At 41.8% G+C, this 21,314-nt stretch overlaps 1 protein-coding gene across 3 annotated transcripts in view; it reads left to right on the forward strand.

Annotated features, from left to right (window-relative positions):
- Positions 1-21,314, forward strand: part of FLT1 (fms related receptor tyrosine kinase 1) — a 116,343-nt gene that overhangs the window by 44,213 nt on the left and 50,816 nt on the right. For all 3 annotated transcript variants that reach the window (XM_074914774.1, XM_074914793.1, XM_074914784.1), the window contains exons 11-12: positions 10,389-10,503; positions 19,311-19,419. In XM_074914774.1, coding sequence (XP_074770875.1) covers positions 10,389-10,503; positions 19,311-19,419 — 224 coding nt within the window. The remainder of the gene's footprint in view (positions 1-10,388; positions 10,504-19,310; positions 19,420-21,314) is intronic.

Consider the following 21,314-nt stretch of genomic DNA (forward strand, 5'->3'; position numbering starts at 1 on the left):
GGAAGTCTGAGTCTGTAGAGCTGGTAAAAGTAGGTCAGATGCCATTAATAAACAGGTAGTTCAAAAATGCCTTTGTTTAATTTGACATGTGGCCAGATGCTCAGCTCTAAATTCACGCTGGCTGAGGATCTGACTGGTAGTGTTCATGCCTTCCACCCTCTACTACAAGAAAATTTTCTTACAAGGATCTAGTAATGTAAAGGAACTTAAAATGGGTACATAAAAAAAATATGCTATAGCTATTCCTTTATTTTGCCATGGCTGGGGAAAGAGATTAGTGTAAATAAAAATCAGACCCTCTGTTTTTCATATATCTTTCAAAAAATGCAGAGGAATGGACATGAGTGTATACTGCAGTAGCGTGGATTTGAAAAGAATTTGAAGCCAAGAGAAAGAGAGGAGTGAAATAGCATCTGATCTGCTTCAGCCTGAACAAGCAAATGTGCTGAAGCATCTCATTCTGCACTTCCACTGTGAGCCAAAAGTCAGTGCTTGCTTGTGAACACCTTCCATCCTCTGAAAACAGCTAGTAGGGCTGTATCCTTGTCCTCAGTCAGTATTCTGGAAATTTTTAATATTTTTTAATATTTTACTTACAAAATGCCATATGAATCAGACCTGGCATATATGTATGGATAAATAAACTTGACAAATACATGCTATACACTGAGTATGGTTTGCCCCAGTCCATCCTCAGGGTAACACACTGATTAATTTAATCTGCAAGCTCTAGTTTCATTATGGGTCTTAGCTGAACCAAAAGCTTAAGCTTTCAAATTTCAATATCGTTAGTTTTCAAATCACTTTAAAGTTTTTCAAGTTTAACAGGAAATGTTGTAAAACCAAATGCATTATATTGTCCAAGTAATTTTTGTAATTTGTCATTGATCAAACCTAAAACATAAGGATGACAGTAAGATCCAGATGGTCAGGCGTGCTCTGCTTAGTATCACACTTTTATCCTTACTTACTTTTTTCACTTGCTGTCCCTCATTTTGTTTCTCAGTTTATTTTTTCCTCTTGTTGCCTTCACAGGGTGGCCTTTTGGCTTTACTAGGGACAGTCTAACACCCAGTCTTAAGGAAGAACACATAAGGGTCATGCAGATGGTGAGATGTTATTGCTTGATCTTTTACTCAGTGTGGCCCAGCCCATAGAAACTAAAGCGTGTGACAGGCTGTACGTGGGGACTGCACGTTGTGAGCGAGGTCCTTCGTGCTGGCGGTGTCTGAGCCAGTGGGACGTCCCAGCCTGTAGCCAGAAACCTGTTCCTGCGCTAGCAGGGGCTCTTGGCCAAAGGAAGGCACCAGGTCAAACTCTGTGTGTGCTTAGGAGTGATTATGAACGGACTACTATTACTGGATCAAGTACACCTTTTACAAAAATATACAAACTTTAGTTAGTATCCTTTTTCCTTTTATGTGTACGCCTTTCAAAAAGCCTTTGCAGAAGACTTTGAACAGACACAGCATATGAGGTAAGATCATGCTCAGAAAAAAAAAAAAAAAAATCAGTTAAAAACAGAAAATAGAGGTTAAGAGGGAACAGCCAGTTCTTGCAGCATAGGGAGGTGACCAGTGAAATTTTTCAGGAGCTGGTGCTGGGGTCTGTACTTGTCAACATGTACAGATATAACCTGGAAAAGGTGGTAAGGAGGTGACAGAGTTTGCTGATGATACTAAGTTATTCACGTTTGTAAGGATGAGGGCTGATTGCAAAGAAATGCAGAACTATATGAATCTGGGTATCTAAGCGATGAAGTGGCAGACGAAATTCACTGCAGATAAATGTGCATGAAGTACATAGGTAAAAAACGATCCCACTTTCACATGTAAAGTTTAAGTGTAAAAAGGCTGTTGGTTGATCATTGCCACCACAAAGAGGGATCTGACTGTTGTGATAAACTGGTTTGTGAAAGCGATCACAATCATGAGCAGCTCAAAAAGCAAATCAAGTGTTAGGAATTGCCAGGAAAAAAAATAAAGAACAAAACAGAGAACACCATGATAACTTCACTTAAATCCATAAATTACCAACATCTTTTATACTGTGAACATTTCTGATCCTTTCATCTCAAATGCAGCCAAACTGGGAGGCGCACCAGGAGGGGCAACAAAAAGGATCAAAGGAATTTCAGGGAATGAGAAGAATGTGTGAGGGATGGGTGAGGAGGGAGGTCAAGGCTATGCAGGCTGAAAAAGAGGTGACCTAGAGGCTACACGATAGGGATCTACAGACTTGTGAAGGACACACATATCTGAGGATCAGTTGTGTATGCCTTTTCCAGTTCAAGAATTAGGGGCCATTAAATGAAGCCAGGAGGAGTGCAATCTGGAACAGAAAAAGGAAATGGCTCTTCATGCAGCAGGTAGCAGATCTGTGAAACTCCTTGCCAGAGGACTTTGAGGATTTGAAAAGTTTGCACAAAGTCTTGGAAGAGAAATCCACTGAAGTGTAGAAATGGCCTCCATTGTGGGAAGTTCCTGAGCTGATAATAATTGTGACTGGGGGAGTATTAGGAGGAAATATCTGAAGGTAGTCCTGCTCTTACTCATCCCCAACCATCTGCTTATGGTCATTGTTGAGACAGGATATGGGGTAGATGGATCCTTGGTCTTATATCCACGTCTGTCAGTATTTTCTTTTCCTGTTTTCCCTCTAATCAACTCCCCTCTCTCCTTAAAAATGTTTCCCTCCATTCTTTCTCATCCCTTCCTTGTATTCTGCCCGCACTTCCAGTCCCTCACTCCAGTCAGCCCAGAGTTGCTCTTAGACACTTACTTTCAGTGATGCCGAAAACAAATCATCCTGAAAAACAGAACCTCAGTGCAGCAATAGGTCTTTCATGTCCTCTGCTGGTCACTGGGAAATGGAAAGAATGTTAGTTGTGCTTCCAGCTTGTCAGCAAGACAAAGAGTATTAAGGACTGTGTAAACAGATTAGTAAAGAGTTACTCTTTTCTAGAGCCAAGAGGATCCAGTCAGGACAGCAAAGGAAAGGAAGAGAATTGTGACGTTATGAGAAAGAAGGTGTTGGGGATACCTGGATCTTAGAAAGCTATAGATTTGAGGTTACATTTAGAAGTCGAGTTAGCTGTTAGGAGTGACTTGTGCATGGAAAATAACTTATGCCAGAAGGGTCTGAACAATATCTTTGATTTTATACATAGGAAACATAGATTGTAAATAGAAGAAACAAAGCTCAAGAGTGAACATTGTAAGTAGAGGCTTCATGATCTTTCTCTTTAGGTTTCTGACTGCTCAACCAAGTCAGAAAACACCTCTTCCTTTCAGTACTAGGGACTATTAAAATCAAACACTTTATTCCCCTGAAATAAATGCTAGGTGCTTGTGGAAACCTCATGCTTTGAGTGATAATTCTGTAGTTCCAACCAACCATCTAGCTCCTCTGTGGAGGACATGGTTGTCTCGGACAGAGAAGGTGGAGGCTGTCACAGTGACAGCATGGGAGATGAGTGATTACAGTCTAGCAAAGGAAGGAAAGGAGCTGAACAAGAAGGAAGGAAGGATTGGCTGAAGTATGGTGGTATTTGGTGTCCATGAAGAATGTCCATGAAGTAGTGTGAAGCAGGAAATTGAGGGTCAAGAAGCAAAATATAATTATCTGATAAGAAACTTAAGGTGAGAAAATTTCAGGTCACCTCAGGATTTTCAAATAGCTGAAAAATTATTTTCAAATGCTGTTATGTTCCCTAATGGTCAGGGACCTCAAATACTGGCAAAGAAGTTGGATGCAAAATGTGGTTTTTGGTGACCCTCGGCCTCAGCCATTTGCCTTTTCACTGTGAATAGCTGGTGTTGCAGAGTGCTCAAGAGTGCAGATGTAGAAGTGATTTTTTTGGTGTGGAAATGTGAGCATGGCTGATAAAAGGTTGAAAGGTGGGATAGGTAAGACTGCTGTTGATCTTAGTGCTTCTGTTGAGACAGTTCAGATGAATCAGCTTTCTGTGGTAGCATACTGGAAGAGTTCAGGGCAAGCCATAATGTTTGGAAAGGATGTGCATGAAAGGGAAACACTATCCATTTATTGTCGCATGTAGATAACAGCAAGAAAGGCAATGTGCAGTTGTCAAACACTGTTTTTCCATAGAGTCTTGGCAATATGCAACAAAGCTATGAGTGCCATATACCGTACTGTTTTCAAAGATCCTCACCAGGAGGAGGTGGCATTCAGGGCATTGGGGATCTCCCCTAGAGAATATGCTTTCTTTCTAAGTATCCCCCTTAACAGGCACACAGAACATCCTACAAACCAGAAAACAACTCAATCCCCACTCTGGCAACTGAGCAGTGCATCAGGGCCCCAACCCAGCCTAATGCATGGAGGACACTGAGAAATCCTGCAGGCACCATGCGGCTCATCAGTGAATAATTTCTGAGCACAGCTAATAGTGTCCTAGGGCACATGTTGCTCTTGCATTGGAGACAGAGGTTCAGGAGTGGCAATCAAGTGTTGCTGCTCTCTGAGGGTCATAAGCTTGTCTGAAGTGAGATGGGCTGGTGCTGTCCCATCTGCTCTTGGTGGGCAAGTCTTGACACTGCGGTGGGAAGTAGTAGCAACCAGTGCTACTGAGAGCAGAGAGGAGAATTAGAGATGCAGAGGAGGAACCTGCACCACTTTCACCAGGACTTCTTGTTTGGCATTCCTTTCTAAGCTCCTAAATAAATATAAACAAACAAACTACAATATATGATGTAAACTGTATACAGCTCCTACCATTTGTAGAAGATTTCCTCCTAGCCCCACTAACCCACTTGTCAGAGAAGGTGCTTGGGATGAACTCCCAGCTGGCTGCAGTTTTGCCACCAAATGCAGTGGGGCTGATGTTTCAGTCTCTCATTATTTTTGACCTAGAACAGGAACACTTGAACCATAGCTCATTAGAATCATAGAATCACATCCAGAGCCAAAGCTCGTGGAGCATGCTGGCAGGGAGCCAGCACACATTCTCCCCCTCCACCCCCATAAAGCACGTTTCACAACCTGTACATGCTCCCTGCTACTATTTTCCCCTCTCTGTTTCCTGGCTCATATCGACTCAATATTCCCCAGGACACGTGGCTACGCCAGCCCCATATTACCAATTGCACAGCACAGGATGCCCAGACACGGAGCATGTCATTGAGATTTTTTTAATAACATCCAAGTGGAAAATAGTTCATATATGTTCTTTACAATTCGAAGAATTTCCAGAGTTCCTGTCTTAAAGTTAGTGTTGTCACCATCGCGTCTTGAAAGACAGGAGTGAGCCCAACTTGAATTTGTAATAACATTGCCCGGATGCTGCTAGGAATTGATTGCTGTCCTAAAAAAAGGATAGATGCTGAGAAAAATATTGTACCTACCATTAATCTCTCTCAGAAATGATCACCATCAGGACAGGATGACTTACTCTTGCTCCTAGTACTGATACAACTGCCAAATATTAGATATTATTAAATATATAAATATATATATTAGATATTATTAAATAAGAGTGTGATTGAGTCTGCCAGGGGCTTTGCCAAGAGGAATACTTAGAGAATTGAATGAGATGTTGCAGGAGCGAAAGACTGCAATGTCCTCTGGCATCACACAGGAGGGTTTGGGAGGGAGGAGCTGAGGTGCGGAGATGGAAGATGAGTATTTTTCCAACTAATATGGGGATCAAGGATCTTCTGCTGATATTTGTCACTGTACTACTTTAAATTGCAAAACTGTCACCAGGATGGGGAATAAGATGTATCTGGTCAAGGTGGGTCTAGGTCTTTCATTTAGGACTCTGTCATACAGAGGGTCAAATCCATCCTGTGAGTAATTAGACAAATCCCTTACCTCAGCTCATATACTCCACTATAAATCACTGGAGTGACAACAAAACTGCTTTTCTTCTGAGACCAGTAGGCAAGATTTTAGCGTGGAGCTGGTTTGTAGTGTGATTTCAATGAAATACATCAAGATGACATGAAGTACACTCTTACCCTGGAAACTTTTCCCCATCAATAGTTATAAATATACCACGCTATTGTGCTTGGCATGCTGTATGCTAATAGAGGTGAGGGCTCTGAAACTCATTAGGAAAGGGAGCGGGTTGTGGAGCAGAGCGAGGACAGTGTGAAGCTAAGGTTGATAACCACGGCCTTGTCCAGAATAGGCCATGGGAGTTTTCTTATCTCACTTTGGCAGGAGGTGCTGCTAGCTTCCTGTGCGAAATCAGGAGCATATGCTGCTTTCCTCTTGTTGTTTGGCTTCCTCTGCTACACAAGACGGTTCCCAGCACTGTGATTATCTTTGCATCTTCAAACATGGCACACTCTGCTTCCTCAAGGGCTTGATGTATTCTTGAGAAGCAGGCTGGCTCCCCTCCCCCAGGCCACTTTTCTAGGGCCCTTGCTGATGCCAGCTCTGCGCATCACAGACCTTCTATAAAGCTGAACTTACTTCTAGTTGCATAAACTGTCCCCAGCCCTTCCAAAGCAGTGTAAATTCCCAAAGCTAAGGGTGGTGAGCTGGTCTGCCAGCAGAGCTTGCCCCATGCTGCAGGCAGCCAGGCAGGCAGCACGTGCTGCCGGCTTCCCCCGGTGCCAGCCGAGCCGCTCTTACTCCTCCTTCCCCCTGCACTGGGCTGCTCTCGAAACTCGCAGGAGTATTAACAGCTTCTGGTTTTACAAGGGTATAGCCTACTCAGGTTCTTGACACAAAGGACGAAGTGTGCCTGTGCGTGCCGGGGGGGGGGGGGGGGGGGGGGGGGATGTGTGTGTGTGTGTGTGTGTGTGTGTGTGTATGTGCGCACAGGCAAACGCACATGCGAGCACGCACGCAGGCACATGGCAAAAACTACTTAGAGGGTGAGAAACCTGATTACTCTGCTTCTCTCAGTGCTCAACTAAGACAGCAGAGTCCAGTTACCTTGCTCTGAGGTTGCTTATATTTTATAAACATACGTTTGTACATGCACACACCCCCACACCCTTAGCATTTATTATATAGGATCTCAACGCATGCATAGTCGCACTTGCAAAGTAGGGACGTGAAAGGATCTGCAGGGAAACAGGTGTAAGAAATGCTTAGAAATGTGCTGGCAGATATCAGCTTGTTTATCAATCTCTGTGCACACTGTGTGCTTTTTCATTAACCTGGCAGTAACCCTGCTGTAAGCTTTCCTGAAGATGCAAAGCAGCGAGGCTCATCCCACAACAAAACATTTCAGGAATTCATGCGCTCCGCAGATATCTGGAGTAAGATTCAAATATCCAAAATTCAGTGGGATTTCCCTGCAAGCACAGGCAGTTCTTGCTACAAATAGGATACCCTTGCTATTTTACTGAGTGGATAGTTTGAAGTAACTTGTAATTTCTTTACAAAGCAGAAAAATTCATAGCTGATGTTATCTGAGGACACACGCAATGAAACATGAATTGAATTAATGGGAAGATGTTTGTGTATTTTGGTCCCAGCCAGAGTAAATTTTTTAATTTCCATTTTTCTCTCTTTCTTTCCAAGCATCTGTACTTAACACAAACATTTGGTTTGATGACTACATCTAAGTTCGGTGGAGCCTTTTTCTGTTACAAAATGCCTGTTGTTAGAAGCTGGTCAGGTTAGGAGGCAGCACTCCTAATTACTCCCATTTGTTCCTTTCCCATCTCTGCCTGATGCTGCTGGCTTAAGCAGTGGCTTCATATGGCACCACTGGCAGCAGCAAGAGGCAGGATGACTGAGTACTAGCCTGAAAAGCCAGCTCAGGAGACTGGAGGTGGCTCATGTCCTGTCCTTAAGCTGTGTTAGTGTATTTGAGGTTAAAGTGAGAGCATCTGGCAGCTGAAGAGAGAAAGCATCTGGTTCTGCATCCAAAGGGATGAGTCTGAGTCTTGTCCTAGACTTTGCCTGGCAGCCGCGCTGCAGCTGATTTGTAAACATTTGCTGATCCTGCAGACTGTGGAGCCGAAGTGGCGCGTACAACGGCACTCACATCTCCTGCTGCGTACTGTGGGCTGTTGGATAATGTATTCTCAGCTTGATTGTGACTCCTTTTTTATTAAAACCATGGACAACAACTATTAAATGTATTCAGTTTTCTACTATAATTGCACTAACAGTATAATTGGCAGTTTGGAGATAGTATGATATGTGAAGTCAGTAGAATTCACATATGTGCTTCCAGGGCTAATATTTCATCTAGTGTTTTACATATGTTTTTCTTGTTATTGTGATGTTATTGTAATTATGATGGTGGTTTGTATTATGGTATTAATGAGTAATCAGCACCTCATTGTGCTAAGCACCAACAAACATGTAACACTGTTTTCAGCCCTAAGACATTGCAACCTAAATATATACAGTCTTTCTCAAGGAACTATGAGGAAGAGTTTAATAACTAAGCCTGAAGGCTGCAGAACTGCAAGAAAGGAGGTTGGAGATGCCTTTCAAAGGTTCACAAGCAGTTTCTGAATATATATATCTTCTTTCTGTCCTTTACCAAAATATGTGTCTCTGTAAGGACTTTTATAGAAAGAGCACAAATTTTCAGCATGGTAAAAAACATAAATTCATTCTGTGGGGAAAGGAAAAAACTTTAAAAATTACTTTTTAGTATGGTGAAATGAGATTTTGGGGTCTCTGTCTTCCTATATAGAGAGTTCTGTGCCTACAGTACTGGCATCATGAAATAAGTTCTGATATCTGCTGTGGAATGGAAATGTTATCAGCTTACCAACATTATCATGTCTTCTGTGTTCTAGCCTTGTTACAGAACCAGACTTCTTAAAGCATTAAATGTGGAAAGTAAATGGCATCTACCTTTCTGAATAATTTTAAACCATTTTTTCCCATCTGAATGTATCAACTTCTTAATGCAACTGTCGTTCATCCACCCTGGCCTCAACAGTCATGTATTAGAAATTGACTTTTAAACCGGTGTGGAAGAAATGGCTGTGTAGATAGGGCTTTCTTGCCATGCTATTGCTCCCTGTCCTCTCTTCATGCATGAATGACCATGGCCTGCTCCTGGTTTTTGGCTTTTTCAGCTCACTGAGTCTCTCAATGTACATTAAGAAATTTGGGCAGACAATCATGTATCTGTGCTAATGATTGCAGCCCAAGTTAGTTTACATATCATCATTCTTTAAGCTGTAATATCTACTAAGATGCTGGCCAGTTTGACGCAAAGCTGCACAGTTAAAAACAAGCATGTAAAGTTAGTGTACCATTGATATTATAAACAACACAAAGTTAAGCAAACTGCACAATTAGCTGAAGGGAAATGAACCTAATTCTTTGGACAGAATTGCATCACATGTCATCATCCAGTCACTGGACTTTAAAGGTCATTTTTCCAAACAACTTATATACACGTCAGAACTGTTTGATTACAGATACTACAGTTATTATCTTTCAAATCCATGGAAGATCAAAGGAATATATTGTATTTGAAAAAGCTTGACCTTGCTGAAGGGTTAAGCTCTACTGATGAAGCTGGAATGGAACAAGCAACAACTAAATTTTGGATGAAATGCAAAATTAGATATCCTCAAAGAAGAATAGGGACAAACAGCATTTAAGAAGCATTCCAATGTGTTTATTTCCATGTGTACCAAATTATGCTTTGGGAAACAAATTAGCTCTACCATGACCACACCTGAATGTTCTGATTACAAGCCAATTTGTTGCATAAGGCAAAAACAATTTTCCCTAAGATTTCCATTAATTAAGATAACTTTGAATTTTTTTCAGATTAAGTGAACATTTAAATCCCTTTGGCAATTAGATATAGCTTTGTTTAATTTTGTTTTGCTAATTTGCAGGATTATGGTTATTTTTACTATGTGTCTTGTAATCATTGAACCCCATTATTGACATTTTGCCATTTTGTAATCTGAACCAAAGAAAACATTCAGAAATGAGAACTTGCATCATTTTTCATGATAACAAAAAGAACCTGCACATAGTAAAACAGTATCCAATGCATTATGGAATGGATCTTGACACAAATATAACTTGTCTTAAATTTAAGTCTGAAAATAACATGAACTCATGTTTGAAGCCAAGCCTGAACCATGACAGTGGCTGAAAGCAGGAGCATTGGAAATGGATGGTCTTACACAGCCCTATAAGTAGACTCAGACTGTAAATTCTGACCTCCCAGTCCACAGTGGGTTAAATGTTAACACTGACTCCAGAGAGCTAATATTCAAGGAGGGGCTGTGGAAGTGGATCCAGTCATCAGGCTCCAAACCTCAAGATCTATGAAAAGTAACTCTATTTGTCTGGTCATCACAGCACGTGCAGTCTCCCTGACTGATCACTGCTGACAGATTTGGTTTGTCTTACATATTGAATGTTTCAGGCTATCACCGAACCAATAAAATTTCAATTTTTGTTGTCTTCAGGCATGGATTTTGCTCTTATACTGAAGGATCTTTCATCCTGAAAGCTGGCAGCAACATAGGAAACTGGATCCAAAGCATCACTGAGCGAACGGCTGTAATAGAGGGCAAAAATAAGGTATGATTCCTAGGGAGCAGATAGACTTTCTGTGTGACAGTATGTGTTGAAAAGACACTGTAAGATGATATTGAGGTAAGAGTGAAGAAGCCAGTATTTCTGTATCGTTTAGATTTGAAGAGCGGCATACATGCAAATAACTGTCATACTTGGTATATATCTGCTGAGATGCAGAGATGTCCTTATTTCTGCATGCAGTCATGTTAAGGTAAGTGACATGCCAAGAGAATGTGTCAGTGGGATTCACCATATCTGGTCTCTTAGAGCTGGTCTGTAATATCTTGGGGCGTCTCAGGAGCACAGGGGCAGGGTTCCAGGCCATCTTTGCTTCATTTTGTTGCCTTGCAAAATGTCCTGTTGTTTTTCCTATGAGAATTAAACAATCTATTCTCAGTAGAGAGTTTATTCACAGATGTGGTCCTAGATTATTAGATGACCAGGTCTTTTCTTGCAATAAAAAAATTTAAAGGACCAAATGAATCCAGATTACAGAAGCAAAGTTTAAGGGAGATCTCAATCAGAGACAGCATGGTGAGATTCATCCCAGTGACATTAACCATCTAAATGTTAAGTGTCTAGTCTAAGTCAAGCATCCCTTTATGGGCCATGGGGAGATGCAGGCATTTCTGAAGGACAAGCAGGCTTGTAGTCTGTTGGTGTCTGATGTGGGAGAGAAAGCCAGTGAGGTTATCTTGCCAAGGGCCATGGAGGATTGTCCATCAGTTAAAACCTTCAAATCAAACGTTCATCCTTACTAAAGGATGCCCTAGATCAACTGCAATTCCATGGATTAGACGTGAAACTGATTTGGTGCGGTTGGGTAGCCTATGCTATAGAGGAGCTCAGGTGGAGATGCACAATGCCATGCCACTGTCACAGCATCTGGTTTCAAAGACTAGTTTGGTTTGTGGCAGTAATGGCTGAAGAGATTGTAAATTTTAAAGCCTCCCTTATTCTAGGCCTGTCAAAGACACTGAAATGCTTTTTGTAATTCTAAGGGCACTGGGGATATAGGCCTCCTTTCCTTGATGGCTGCCTTCAGTCTTCTGCATATGAAAATGAGTGTAAACTAATTATTCTCATGTTAGGGCCCTTTCACACACTGCAGAATACATGGGGCTTTGCATGCAGCCAAGAATCAGGCCTGGGACTTAATTTTCTCTTGCTGTTGTACTATTTAGAAAGCACCACAGGTGTTCATGGCGCCATTCCAGCGCATGGGAACAGGCTGGATCCAAGTGAGGCATTTGCTTTATTTAGCTGGCCATCTCTACGTGCTTAAAGATCAAGGCAAATATGGGAGCAAAGAGCTTCCTAGGGGAGACGGTCATAGGAAAGCACATGAAAAATAAGACATACAGAGGGATTTGAAGGAGGAAAGGGAAATCATTTCAGGCACAGGAAGACACAGTCTATTCCAAAGGGGGAATGATGAACAAAAGATGCTAAGAATCACTTCTTTTCCAGAAGGCATCTAGCCATGCTATGGATGAAATCCTACCTGCTCACAGGGTGCAGAAGGAGCAGTCTAATGACCAGATCTCATTCTCCTTGTGTGCCATACATTTTGGAGACAGCGGAAGAGGAGTGGCTGGAATGTCCAAGCAACTTCCAGTCAACAGCAAATAAATTCCTCCCTGGAGGAAGATGCTAATAATGGGTCCTTGCAGCAGAACTGCAGGTTTTGTTTGAAGTCTTTGGCAAGCAGCCCTTTTTTAAAAATGTGCCTAGAAATGAACCAAGGAATGGTTTCTCTATGTGTTACACAGAAAGTTTTGCAGTGAAACTTAGTGGTTCTTCTTATTCCTTGTCTTCATGCTGCTTAGTTCAACTAAGAAAGGTCTACCTTGCATTGCTTTATAGCTCCTGGTCCCTATGGGGAAAGGGAAGGTTAGTTAGACAATCTCTTTGCTCAGCTTTTTCACAGCTTTTCTAAGGGTTATTCATTTCTGCTGCTCTTCCTTAGCATTTCAAGCACAGCTGGATTGATATTTTGGGTAGAAAATGCTTGTGCACACACAGCTGCTCTAGAGCATCCAGGATTTTTTTTTTTTTTTCTTCCATGGCAGTCTATAGCTTTTCACTCTTTGCAGTATAAGAGTAATTTTTGGTCTCCCAGAGCAAACTCAAAGGGACACAGTTCAAAGAAAACCCTTCCTCATCTGCTGGGATATTGTAAAACTATCGATAGCACTGAGCTCACTGAATGAAGCACATCATCACAAGTGCCTGTCTCTGATGGACTGCTACTGTGAGCAGTCCTGCTACTGCAAACTGCTATGAACAGCAATCTGAGGCACTTCCACATCAACGAAGCCCTAATATCTAAACAGAGTGTCTACCCCACTTCCACATCCAAGCATAGCAAGCATGGTAAAAACAATCTCAAAGCTCAATGGAAACAACAAAGACAGAGGAGACAAAGCTTTAGGAAATGGATGAAGAAACTCAAAATGTTGCACATTTGGGTTAGCATGAAAGGAGAAATGGGGGTGACCACAGGATGAGATTATTGTAATCAAGGGAAGAGATGAACAAGGAATGGTCAAAAGGTTGCTTTTAGCAATCAAGGTAGCTGCTTTCACCTTACTTAAAGACATTGTGCCAGTTCCACCTGTTTCCTGTATGTGCAACATCTGAGTCCCTCCAGTTTGGCTTTTCGCTGTGGTAGGTTGATTGGTTGTTTGTTTGTCTGTGGTTATCAAGGTAGCCACAAGTATATTTTTAAAGTTAGAAACACCTCAAACCCAGTGTCTGTATGGTGAAAGTAATGCAGGAAGCCTGTGCTACATTATTCTTCTGGTGACAGAGAAACCGTGATAACAGTGTTTTAGTAACATTTCAGTTGAAGCCTCTCTAAACAGACACTGAGAAACTTGAGTGGTATAGTGAAAGAACTAAGCTATGATACTTAATCATAAGACAACTCTTGAAGTGATTTGATTCCCCCACCCAAAGTTTTCATTCTCATTTTGTTGGACATTTCAGTGACTTCCTACAAAGTTGGGCTATTCTTAGTCTTATCATGTAAACAGGTCACAGACACTCTCCTGTCATTCAGCTGCTAAAAACCATCACTCCTCAGTGTTCCCAGCTAAAGCTAACTGCTATATATAACTCAGGGCTAATGTTCATTATTATTATTCTTAGCATGATCAGTGTTTATTAAAATGTCAATCTGTGAAGGACCTGCAAGAATGAGGTACAAAGAACTGGTGTATTCATTGATATCAGTCCATACATATCAGACATGTGGTCTCTCCTGTCTGTGCAGGCACATGCTGCTTTATCACAGCTTGAAAAAAGGAGTCGGTACTCCTTCTACTGGGTACAAGGGACAGGGAGCTGCAGGAGAGGTGGACAGAGATCCTGGGCATGGAGAATGCGCAGAAGAGAGCTAAGAAGATGAGTTCAGGTTGCAGAGAGTAGAAAGTGTTGGCCAAGAAGAAAGGATGATGAATTCAAGGGAAGGAGTTAGTAGACAGGAGGACAGCTGAGTACAGAGAAAAGTTGGAGGGAGTGGGACAAAACCCCCTTGATTTAGGGAAATAGCCTACTAGAGCCACAGTCTTGAGAACCTGGAATGGAACAGAAGGTCCCTGACTGCCCCATCCCTCTGCTGCTAGCAAATGTTGGGATTCCACTGACAATAACAAGTACCATGAAAGCTGGGTCCATGTCATAGTGCCTGTCTCCAGAAACTGTGTATAAACAATAATAATGCATGAATTTGTGTTTTATCATTTGTATGTTAATGTGTATGTGTATGTGGCCTTGTTTTCCACTGCATGAGTACTTTCTTGACACGAGTTTTTAGTGGTCCTGTCCCTTGTGAGTCACAAAGCCACTTGATTTCAGGGAAAATGGAAAGTAATGGCCCTGTAACAGGATTCTGCAAGACCAGACATAGGCTCACCCTTGTCCATCTCTGATTTGGCTGCTAGTGGTGGCTTAACCTGATGTGCTGACTGTGAGTAGTATTAAAAACTGTGACTGTCCAACATAAAGGTGGAGTACTACATAGTTAGAAGAGACAAACTTTCTTGGACATGACTGATAAGGTGTGACCATGCAAAATAGGATGGGTCTATCTCTCCATCTTCTATGCCAAGCTCTAATCTTCTAGCTCTCTTCCATGTCCCCTCATTACTGATGGGAGGAGGAAGCACGTGTGTGTCTGTTCTTGGTCCCTACAAATGCCAGCTCTCTGGCCATCTGGAACCCAAAACAGAAGAGAAAGCTGTTTAGCTCATCACAAGCTCATTTTGATCTTCCCCCTCTACTCAACAGCTGGTTTTCATGAAATGCATGAGATCTTATGAGCTTCAAGTTGTCTGTCAATTTTGGTTGAAACTGGGCAATGGGTTCAAAAATTACTGAGCACGTAGGGGAGGAGAGGATACTGGCAGACAGATGGACAGGCTGGCAGACAGATGGATGAACAGACAGTGTGATCTTCCTAGGAAGCCAGTCTAAAGATAGTAGTGGGAACGTGGCTTGCCTTTCTTTCAGCACGTTGTAACTTCTGGGGCCTTCCCGAGTGCTACTAGAATCGCTGTCAACACTTTTAAACAGATTGCTGGGAGGTGCCAGCTGAGCCAAGCCCTTGGTGAGATTAAAACCAGCAGAATTTGACGTCTGCCTCTGCCGAGCTGCGTCTCCCTCTGGCTCCCGAAATCGATCCCCTCCCTCGATGTGTGAGGGAGGCGTGAATCGAGCGCTGCCTCACCCCACCTATGGCCCTGGGGAGGAAGGAGGGCAGGGGGTGCCCCTGGCATAGCTGTCTGCACTGCCATCTCCCTGCAAGTCAGCGAGCACGGGCAACAGGATGCAGAGGGAAACTGCAGCTCTGCTTGCTGAACGGCAGTGACTTGCCTGTCTGACCCCAGGGGAGAAGAGGGTGCTCTCCTGTGCATATTCATGTCCTGCTATTGAAGGTATTTTGGTGTTTCTTCTGTGGCAGCCCTGAAGGTGAGGCTTGTTGTCCAGATGTTTTGCACTGATGCTCCTTGTCAACATGTGAGGCACACAAATCAGATGGCTTTGGCATAAGCAGACCAATCGAATGCTATGCTGACAATATTTCAATATGGGTCTTTCTAAATAGCATTCCTTTAGCCAAAGATAAATCCAAGGAGGTGAGGAGAGCATATTTTGATTTATTATCTTTTTTTTTTTTTTTTTTTAAACAAATACATCTTCTTAAAGGTATAACTAGGAGGGAATCAACAGTATGTGGCAGACTCGCACTAACCTGCTTAATGTTGAGAGGGCAGTATTTTGGTTTTTAAATGTATGGGCTGTTTCAAGAACTTAGGACAGCAATCTCTGAATGGAGTATGTTTATGCCAGTGTCTGCAGAGTCCTTCTAGGAGTCAGACAAGAGTCAAGTTGCCAACCATTTTCTGAAACATCCTCTTCCTTCTCTGCCATCAGCTGGAGCAGTGGGAATCCTCTATCTAAACTGCTTTGAGACAAGAGAAATTCAAGCAGACCCTCCAGGGGAAAAACCAGACCACACTGTCTCCAAGCACAATGTTCATGCCAGTTGCTTTTCATTCTCTTTTCCACCCAGTCTGTTCCTCATCAGTTTCCACCATGAACAAACCTGTAAATTCCTCTTCCATCTCTCAGGGTTTCTGCTTTATGCTTCCTTTATTTTCCATCAGAAGCAGCAGCAGTATGGGATTTACTTCCCTAGCCCCTGGCTTTGAGATGAGCCTGTAACGTCGTGCTTCAGCTGAGATGATGGGTGCAGAAAGGAGGAATAAGAGATCAAAGCATTGGTGGTAAATGTGGTTTGTGGACAGATGATGCTCAAGATGCAGAGCATGCCAGGAAGGATTTGCCCTGTTCTGTCTGATCATGGCAACTGGATTCAGACTTTCTGTATATAATGTGGTTGCAAATCCAGGGTCTGAAACTCTCTGTTGTGAAGTCAGACGATACAAGGCTGGGAAAACTTTTTCTCTTGCTCCTTTTGCAGTAATAGCTGTATAGAGGAACCATGCAGCACAGACTGATCTCAGACAGCCATAATTGCTCAATAAATAACAACATGCCAGGCTTAGTTTTGTACACGTTGCTTCTCTGGTGGGTTTTGGCTGGCATCCACAATGCAGAACACAGACTGCACCACTGGAGGGCTCACAAACTATTTAAAGAGATGTTATCTTATCCTTATGATTAATTTATAAACTGAAAGATTTATGCAGAGACTTGTTGTCTCTAAAATACTCTGTTCTGTTGCAAAGTCAGTCTTGCTTTTTCTAGACACTATGGCTTTCTCTGCCTTAGTCAAATAAACACACCACTAACTGCTCTCTGGCACTAAGGCCTGTGTTCATAACATTTATCTCCCTTGCCCTCCAAAAGACATTGGTTGCATGGGAGTTGACTGCTGGAAGTAGTCCTTGGCTCATGCTAGAAGAGTATTTAGGACAGTGCAAGTTGGTCAAAACCAAGACAATGCTGGGGAAAAGCTAAGAGTTTAAATAACTGAATTTCAGTGCCGAGGAATGTTCTCTAGGGCCATTTAATACACAAGTAAAGGCATAATCTGTAAGCACTCTGGTCAGTAACTGTAGTCATACTGCTTTAGTGTACCTGTTTGCACCATCCTCAGTGTAATAAAAGTAATAGTCACATCATAGTGGGCTGGAGCAGTAAAACTAAGATAGGATGCACAATTTTTCATTAAAAAGTTATATGATAGTGTCAGGGCAAAATGCAGTTTGAGCTACCAAAAACTTTCCAAGCCATTGAAGTAATTTTGGGAAGATTAATTGACATGTATTTTTCAGGCTCAGAAATTATTGGGTTGTGGGTATAGTAGGATAAAACAGGTGTCCTGGAGTCAGAGAGTAAGAGCTTCATTCTCCTTCACTGTGTATTTTAGGTCACTGTTCCTGCCTGAGCAAAGTTGCTATGAGGTAATACCAACTAATGCAAAAAAAGTTAATTTTGCGGTGGAAAGTCTGGGATGGCAGAAGCAGTGTTTAACCACCCATGTTAGCCCTCTGACAGATGTTATGGGACTTCCTTCTATTCTGAGTTAGTGTTGATAAAACAGCTGCAGGAATCCTGGTTCTGGGCCCCATGTCTACACTTTACAAAATTATGTTTAAAAACTAGAAAGAATTAAAAGAAAATTACAAAATATAGACAGGGCTGGAACCACACTTTAGGAATTTGTAGAAGTCAATCTACTGAATTTAACAAAACAGGATGATTTATTTTTTCTTTTTAAGGGCTGTAATTATCTATCTGGTATTACAGAGCCTCTTTCATCTCACAGAAGAGCCAAAAAGGTAGATTAGAAAAATTCTAGCTAGAAACAAGATGTGTAGATTGTTAGCGGACAGGAAGCTGACCATTGAGACAGTTTAACAGGGTAGAGGTGCTGTTAGCATCACTTGTATTCTTGAATATGCTGTAGGGCAGTTTTCTAAAACAAGTAAGCCAAAATCAAATTACTTGACTCCACTGTGTTTGCTTGACTAGTAGGAAAAGTGATAGTCTCTTTCTACTAAAGAATGTTTTAGGAAACCAGAAGATCCATATGATATAGGGGTTCAACAAGGAGTTTGGGATTAACCATGACATCTTTGAGTAGGAGACATAGAAGCAGTGCAAATGTTTAGCCAGTGTTTATGTAGAAATGTAGATAATTGGTCCTTATTTATTACTGACTCACCCTCTTGTGCTTGTCTCTGGAATCCAGCAATCAGGCAGACTTAAAAGAATGTATTAATTGCACAAAAATGATTTTGAAGATTTTTAGAAAAGCCAAATAATTCCAAACAATGGCATTCTGTGGCCACACAATTTCCTTTCGTCACTGTCCCAGCTCTGCCTGTAACTCCAGCCAAAACATGTTTTACAGAAGTAAAATGGAGACAGTAAGACAGAAAATTAAGCTACCAAGTTGTATCTCAGAGCATGTCCCACTGCTGAGCTCCATGTACATGCCCCATGTCTCAGCTCCATATCAAAACAACACCTCCATTGTTTCTGTATAACTTTCTTCTTTCACTTAGTGCCCAAGCCATTAGATCACCATGAAGGTATAACTCTTTTTATTACAATGGATTTTATTTTTCTAAAGACACATCAGGTGTTGTTGGTCCCTGGCCTTCCAAGATCTTATCTTGCAAGTCATACCACTTTGTGAAAATGTTTAGTGTGCTGAACATCTTAAGATGGTGATAGAATACAATGTAAAGAAAAGCAACATACTATTATTTAATAATAGAAATATTGTCCAAGAAGAGGAAATAGTCCAAAAGAGCAAACATCTCTTTTGCTCCTGTCCTTTCTCACCTGACAGGTAGCTGAGAAAATGAAAGAGAAATTAAATGCATTTAGTGCCGAACAGAGATACGTTTTTCCCAGCATTATCCAAGTGCCTGAGACACGCCATGCCTATTCCCTTTGTACTCTGGCTCTTCTACAGGATGCTTATCTCCTCAAGTGAACAACATTGTTGTCAGTCTTCATGTTTTATAGCTTATCATTACATCAGCAGCAAGAGATAAATCAATCTGAAAGACGCATTCAAAGATTTTTGGTTATGATGGCTCTGATAATATAAGGGTCACCCAAGGAGCTTGCTTCCTGTTATTCTTCCACCCTTTCCAAAACTGCATATGGTGACATCTCTTTTAAATAGCCCCAGTGGTGCCCATCACTGAATGAATGGAGAGAGTGGATCATGGGACTACCAATGGTGACTTAGGAAAAAGAGAAGGGAAACTTTAACTGAGTTTCTGAGCCAATGAGAGCTAAATCTCTTCTTTCCTTCACAGACTGCTAGCACTCTTGTTGTAGCTGAAGCCAAATCTTCTGGAATCTACAGCTGTGTGGCATCCAATAAAGTGGGAAAAGCTGAAAGAAACGTCAGCTTTATTGTAACAGGTAAGATCTAGTCCCCACTAGAGCCAACCATGTTTTCTGTTCCATGGTTTATAACTGTAGGCTGTTATGGCTTTTTCATATACCACAGTTTGACAATTGTTGTAATATGTGCACCTGTAAACTCATACCATGCTTTTGGGTGATCCTGGAAGGGGTTTTTACAGCAGCTGGTCTGGATTTCTAAGAAGGACACCAAATTTGGTGAATGACTCATCCCTCCATTAAGTATCCAGCATGACACAATTTGCTCACAAATACAGCGACCTGTAATTCCCCTCTTTAAATCACCTAGTCTCTGCAATCATTAAATTTTACTGTATTTTCATACACCAGTAAACCAGTTTCATATGTGATGTTGACAGCCTCATCCTGCTACCAACCAGGAGGTCTCACAATGTAGTGTCCAGAGCAGTGCCAGCATCTTCAGGCAGTGTGGTGCCAGAGGAGGGATATCTGGGGTACCTGGGCAGCACCTCACAGCCTTCAAGGACTATGGCAACTTGTAGGTAGAAAAGCGGCAGGGTACAAATTATAGAGTTTTGTTACCTCTTCTGAGAAAGACAACCTTGGATATCATTTGGACCATGGCACTGAGAAGACTGGTGTTAGCTGCACGTATGAGTATGCTTCCAGTTATTTTTCAATTATCAGATGTATTTAGATGTTTTCAGGTGCAGAAAGAAATTATTAAATGTTTGAATTCAGGAATTACTGAAAAAAAAATGACAACTTTCAGTGTAGGTCATTAAAGAAATGTAATTCATTTGGAAATATGAGAAAAGACAAAAAGGTTGAAGTATTCTGATGCTTTAATCTCAAAACCATAATCTTGAAGCTCAAAGGGAAAAATAATTTTAATGTATCCCTTTTAATTTTTTCTTTGTCTTACCTGTTTTTTGTTGTCAATCTCTTGCTTCTGATGGGTGATTTTAGTGAATCTCATTCTGTTACTATACTGAGAGATAACAAATGAGAGGAGACACGCACTGAAATTTGTTTAAAAAAAGGAAGATAACTTCTTTGTAAAAGCTCTTGATTCTGTGGACCAAAATTTGTATTTAAAAAATATTCTCACTAGCTGTAATAGAATCATAGAATCATAGAATACCAGGTTGGAAGGGACCTCAAGGATCATCTGGTCCAACCTTTCCTGGCAAAAGCACGATCTAGACAAGATGGCCCAGCACCCTGTCCAGATGAATCTTACAAGTGTCCAATGTGGGGAAATTGACAAGTTCCCTGGAGAGATTGTTGGCTGATTGTTCTCATTGTGAAAAATTTTCCTCCTGTCCAATTGGAACCTCCCCAGGAGTAACCTGGACCCATTACCCCTTGTCTTTTCCATGTTACTCCTTGTAAACAGGGAGTCTCCATCTTCTTTGTAGCCACCCTTTAAATACCAGAACATGGTGAAAAAGTCTCCCCTAAGCCTTCTTTTCTCAAGGCTGAGCAAACCCAATTCTCTAGCCTTTCCTCATATGACAGATTTCCAGTCCATTGATCATCTTTGTGGCCCTTTTCTGGGCCCTCTTCAACATGTCCACATCTTTTTTTGTGTAGCAGAGACAAAAACTGATTACAATATTCCAGGTGTGGCCTGACAAGTGCTGAGTAGAGTGGGATAATGACTTCTTTACCTCTGCTGGTGATGCCCTTGTGGATGCAACCCAGCATCCTATTGGCTTGCTTTGCTGCTGCAGCACACTGTTCACTCATATCGACTTTGTTGTCCACCAAGACTCCCAGTTCCCTTTCCACAGAGCGGCTCCCCAGATGGGTAGATCCCAGCCTTTGCTGCACTCCTGGATTATGTTTTTTCAGGTGCAAGACCTTACACCCATCCTTGCTGAACTTATGAGTTTCTTGTTAGCCCGCTCTTCCTGACTATTCAGGTC

Source organism: Athene noctua, chromosome 1 (assembly GCF_965140245.1).
Source record: "Athene noctua chromosome 1, bAthNoc1.hap1.1, whole genome shotgun sequence".
Classification (NCBI taxonomy): Eukaryota; Metazoa; Chordata; class Aves; order Strigiformes; family Strigidae; genus Athene; species Athene noctua.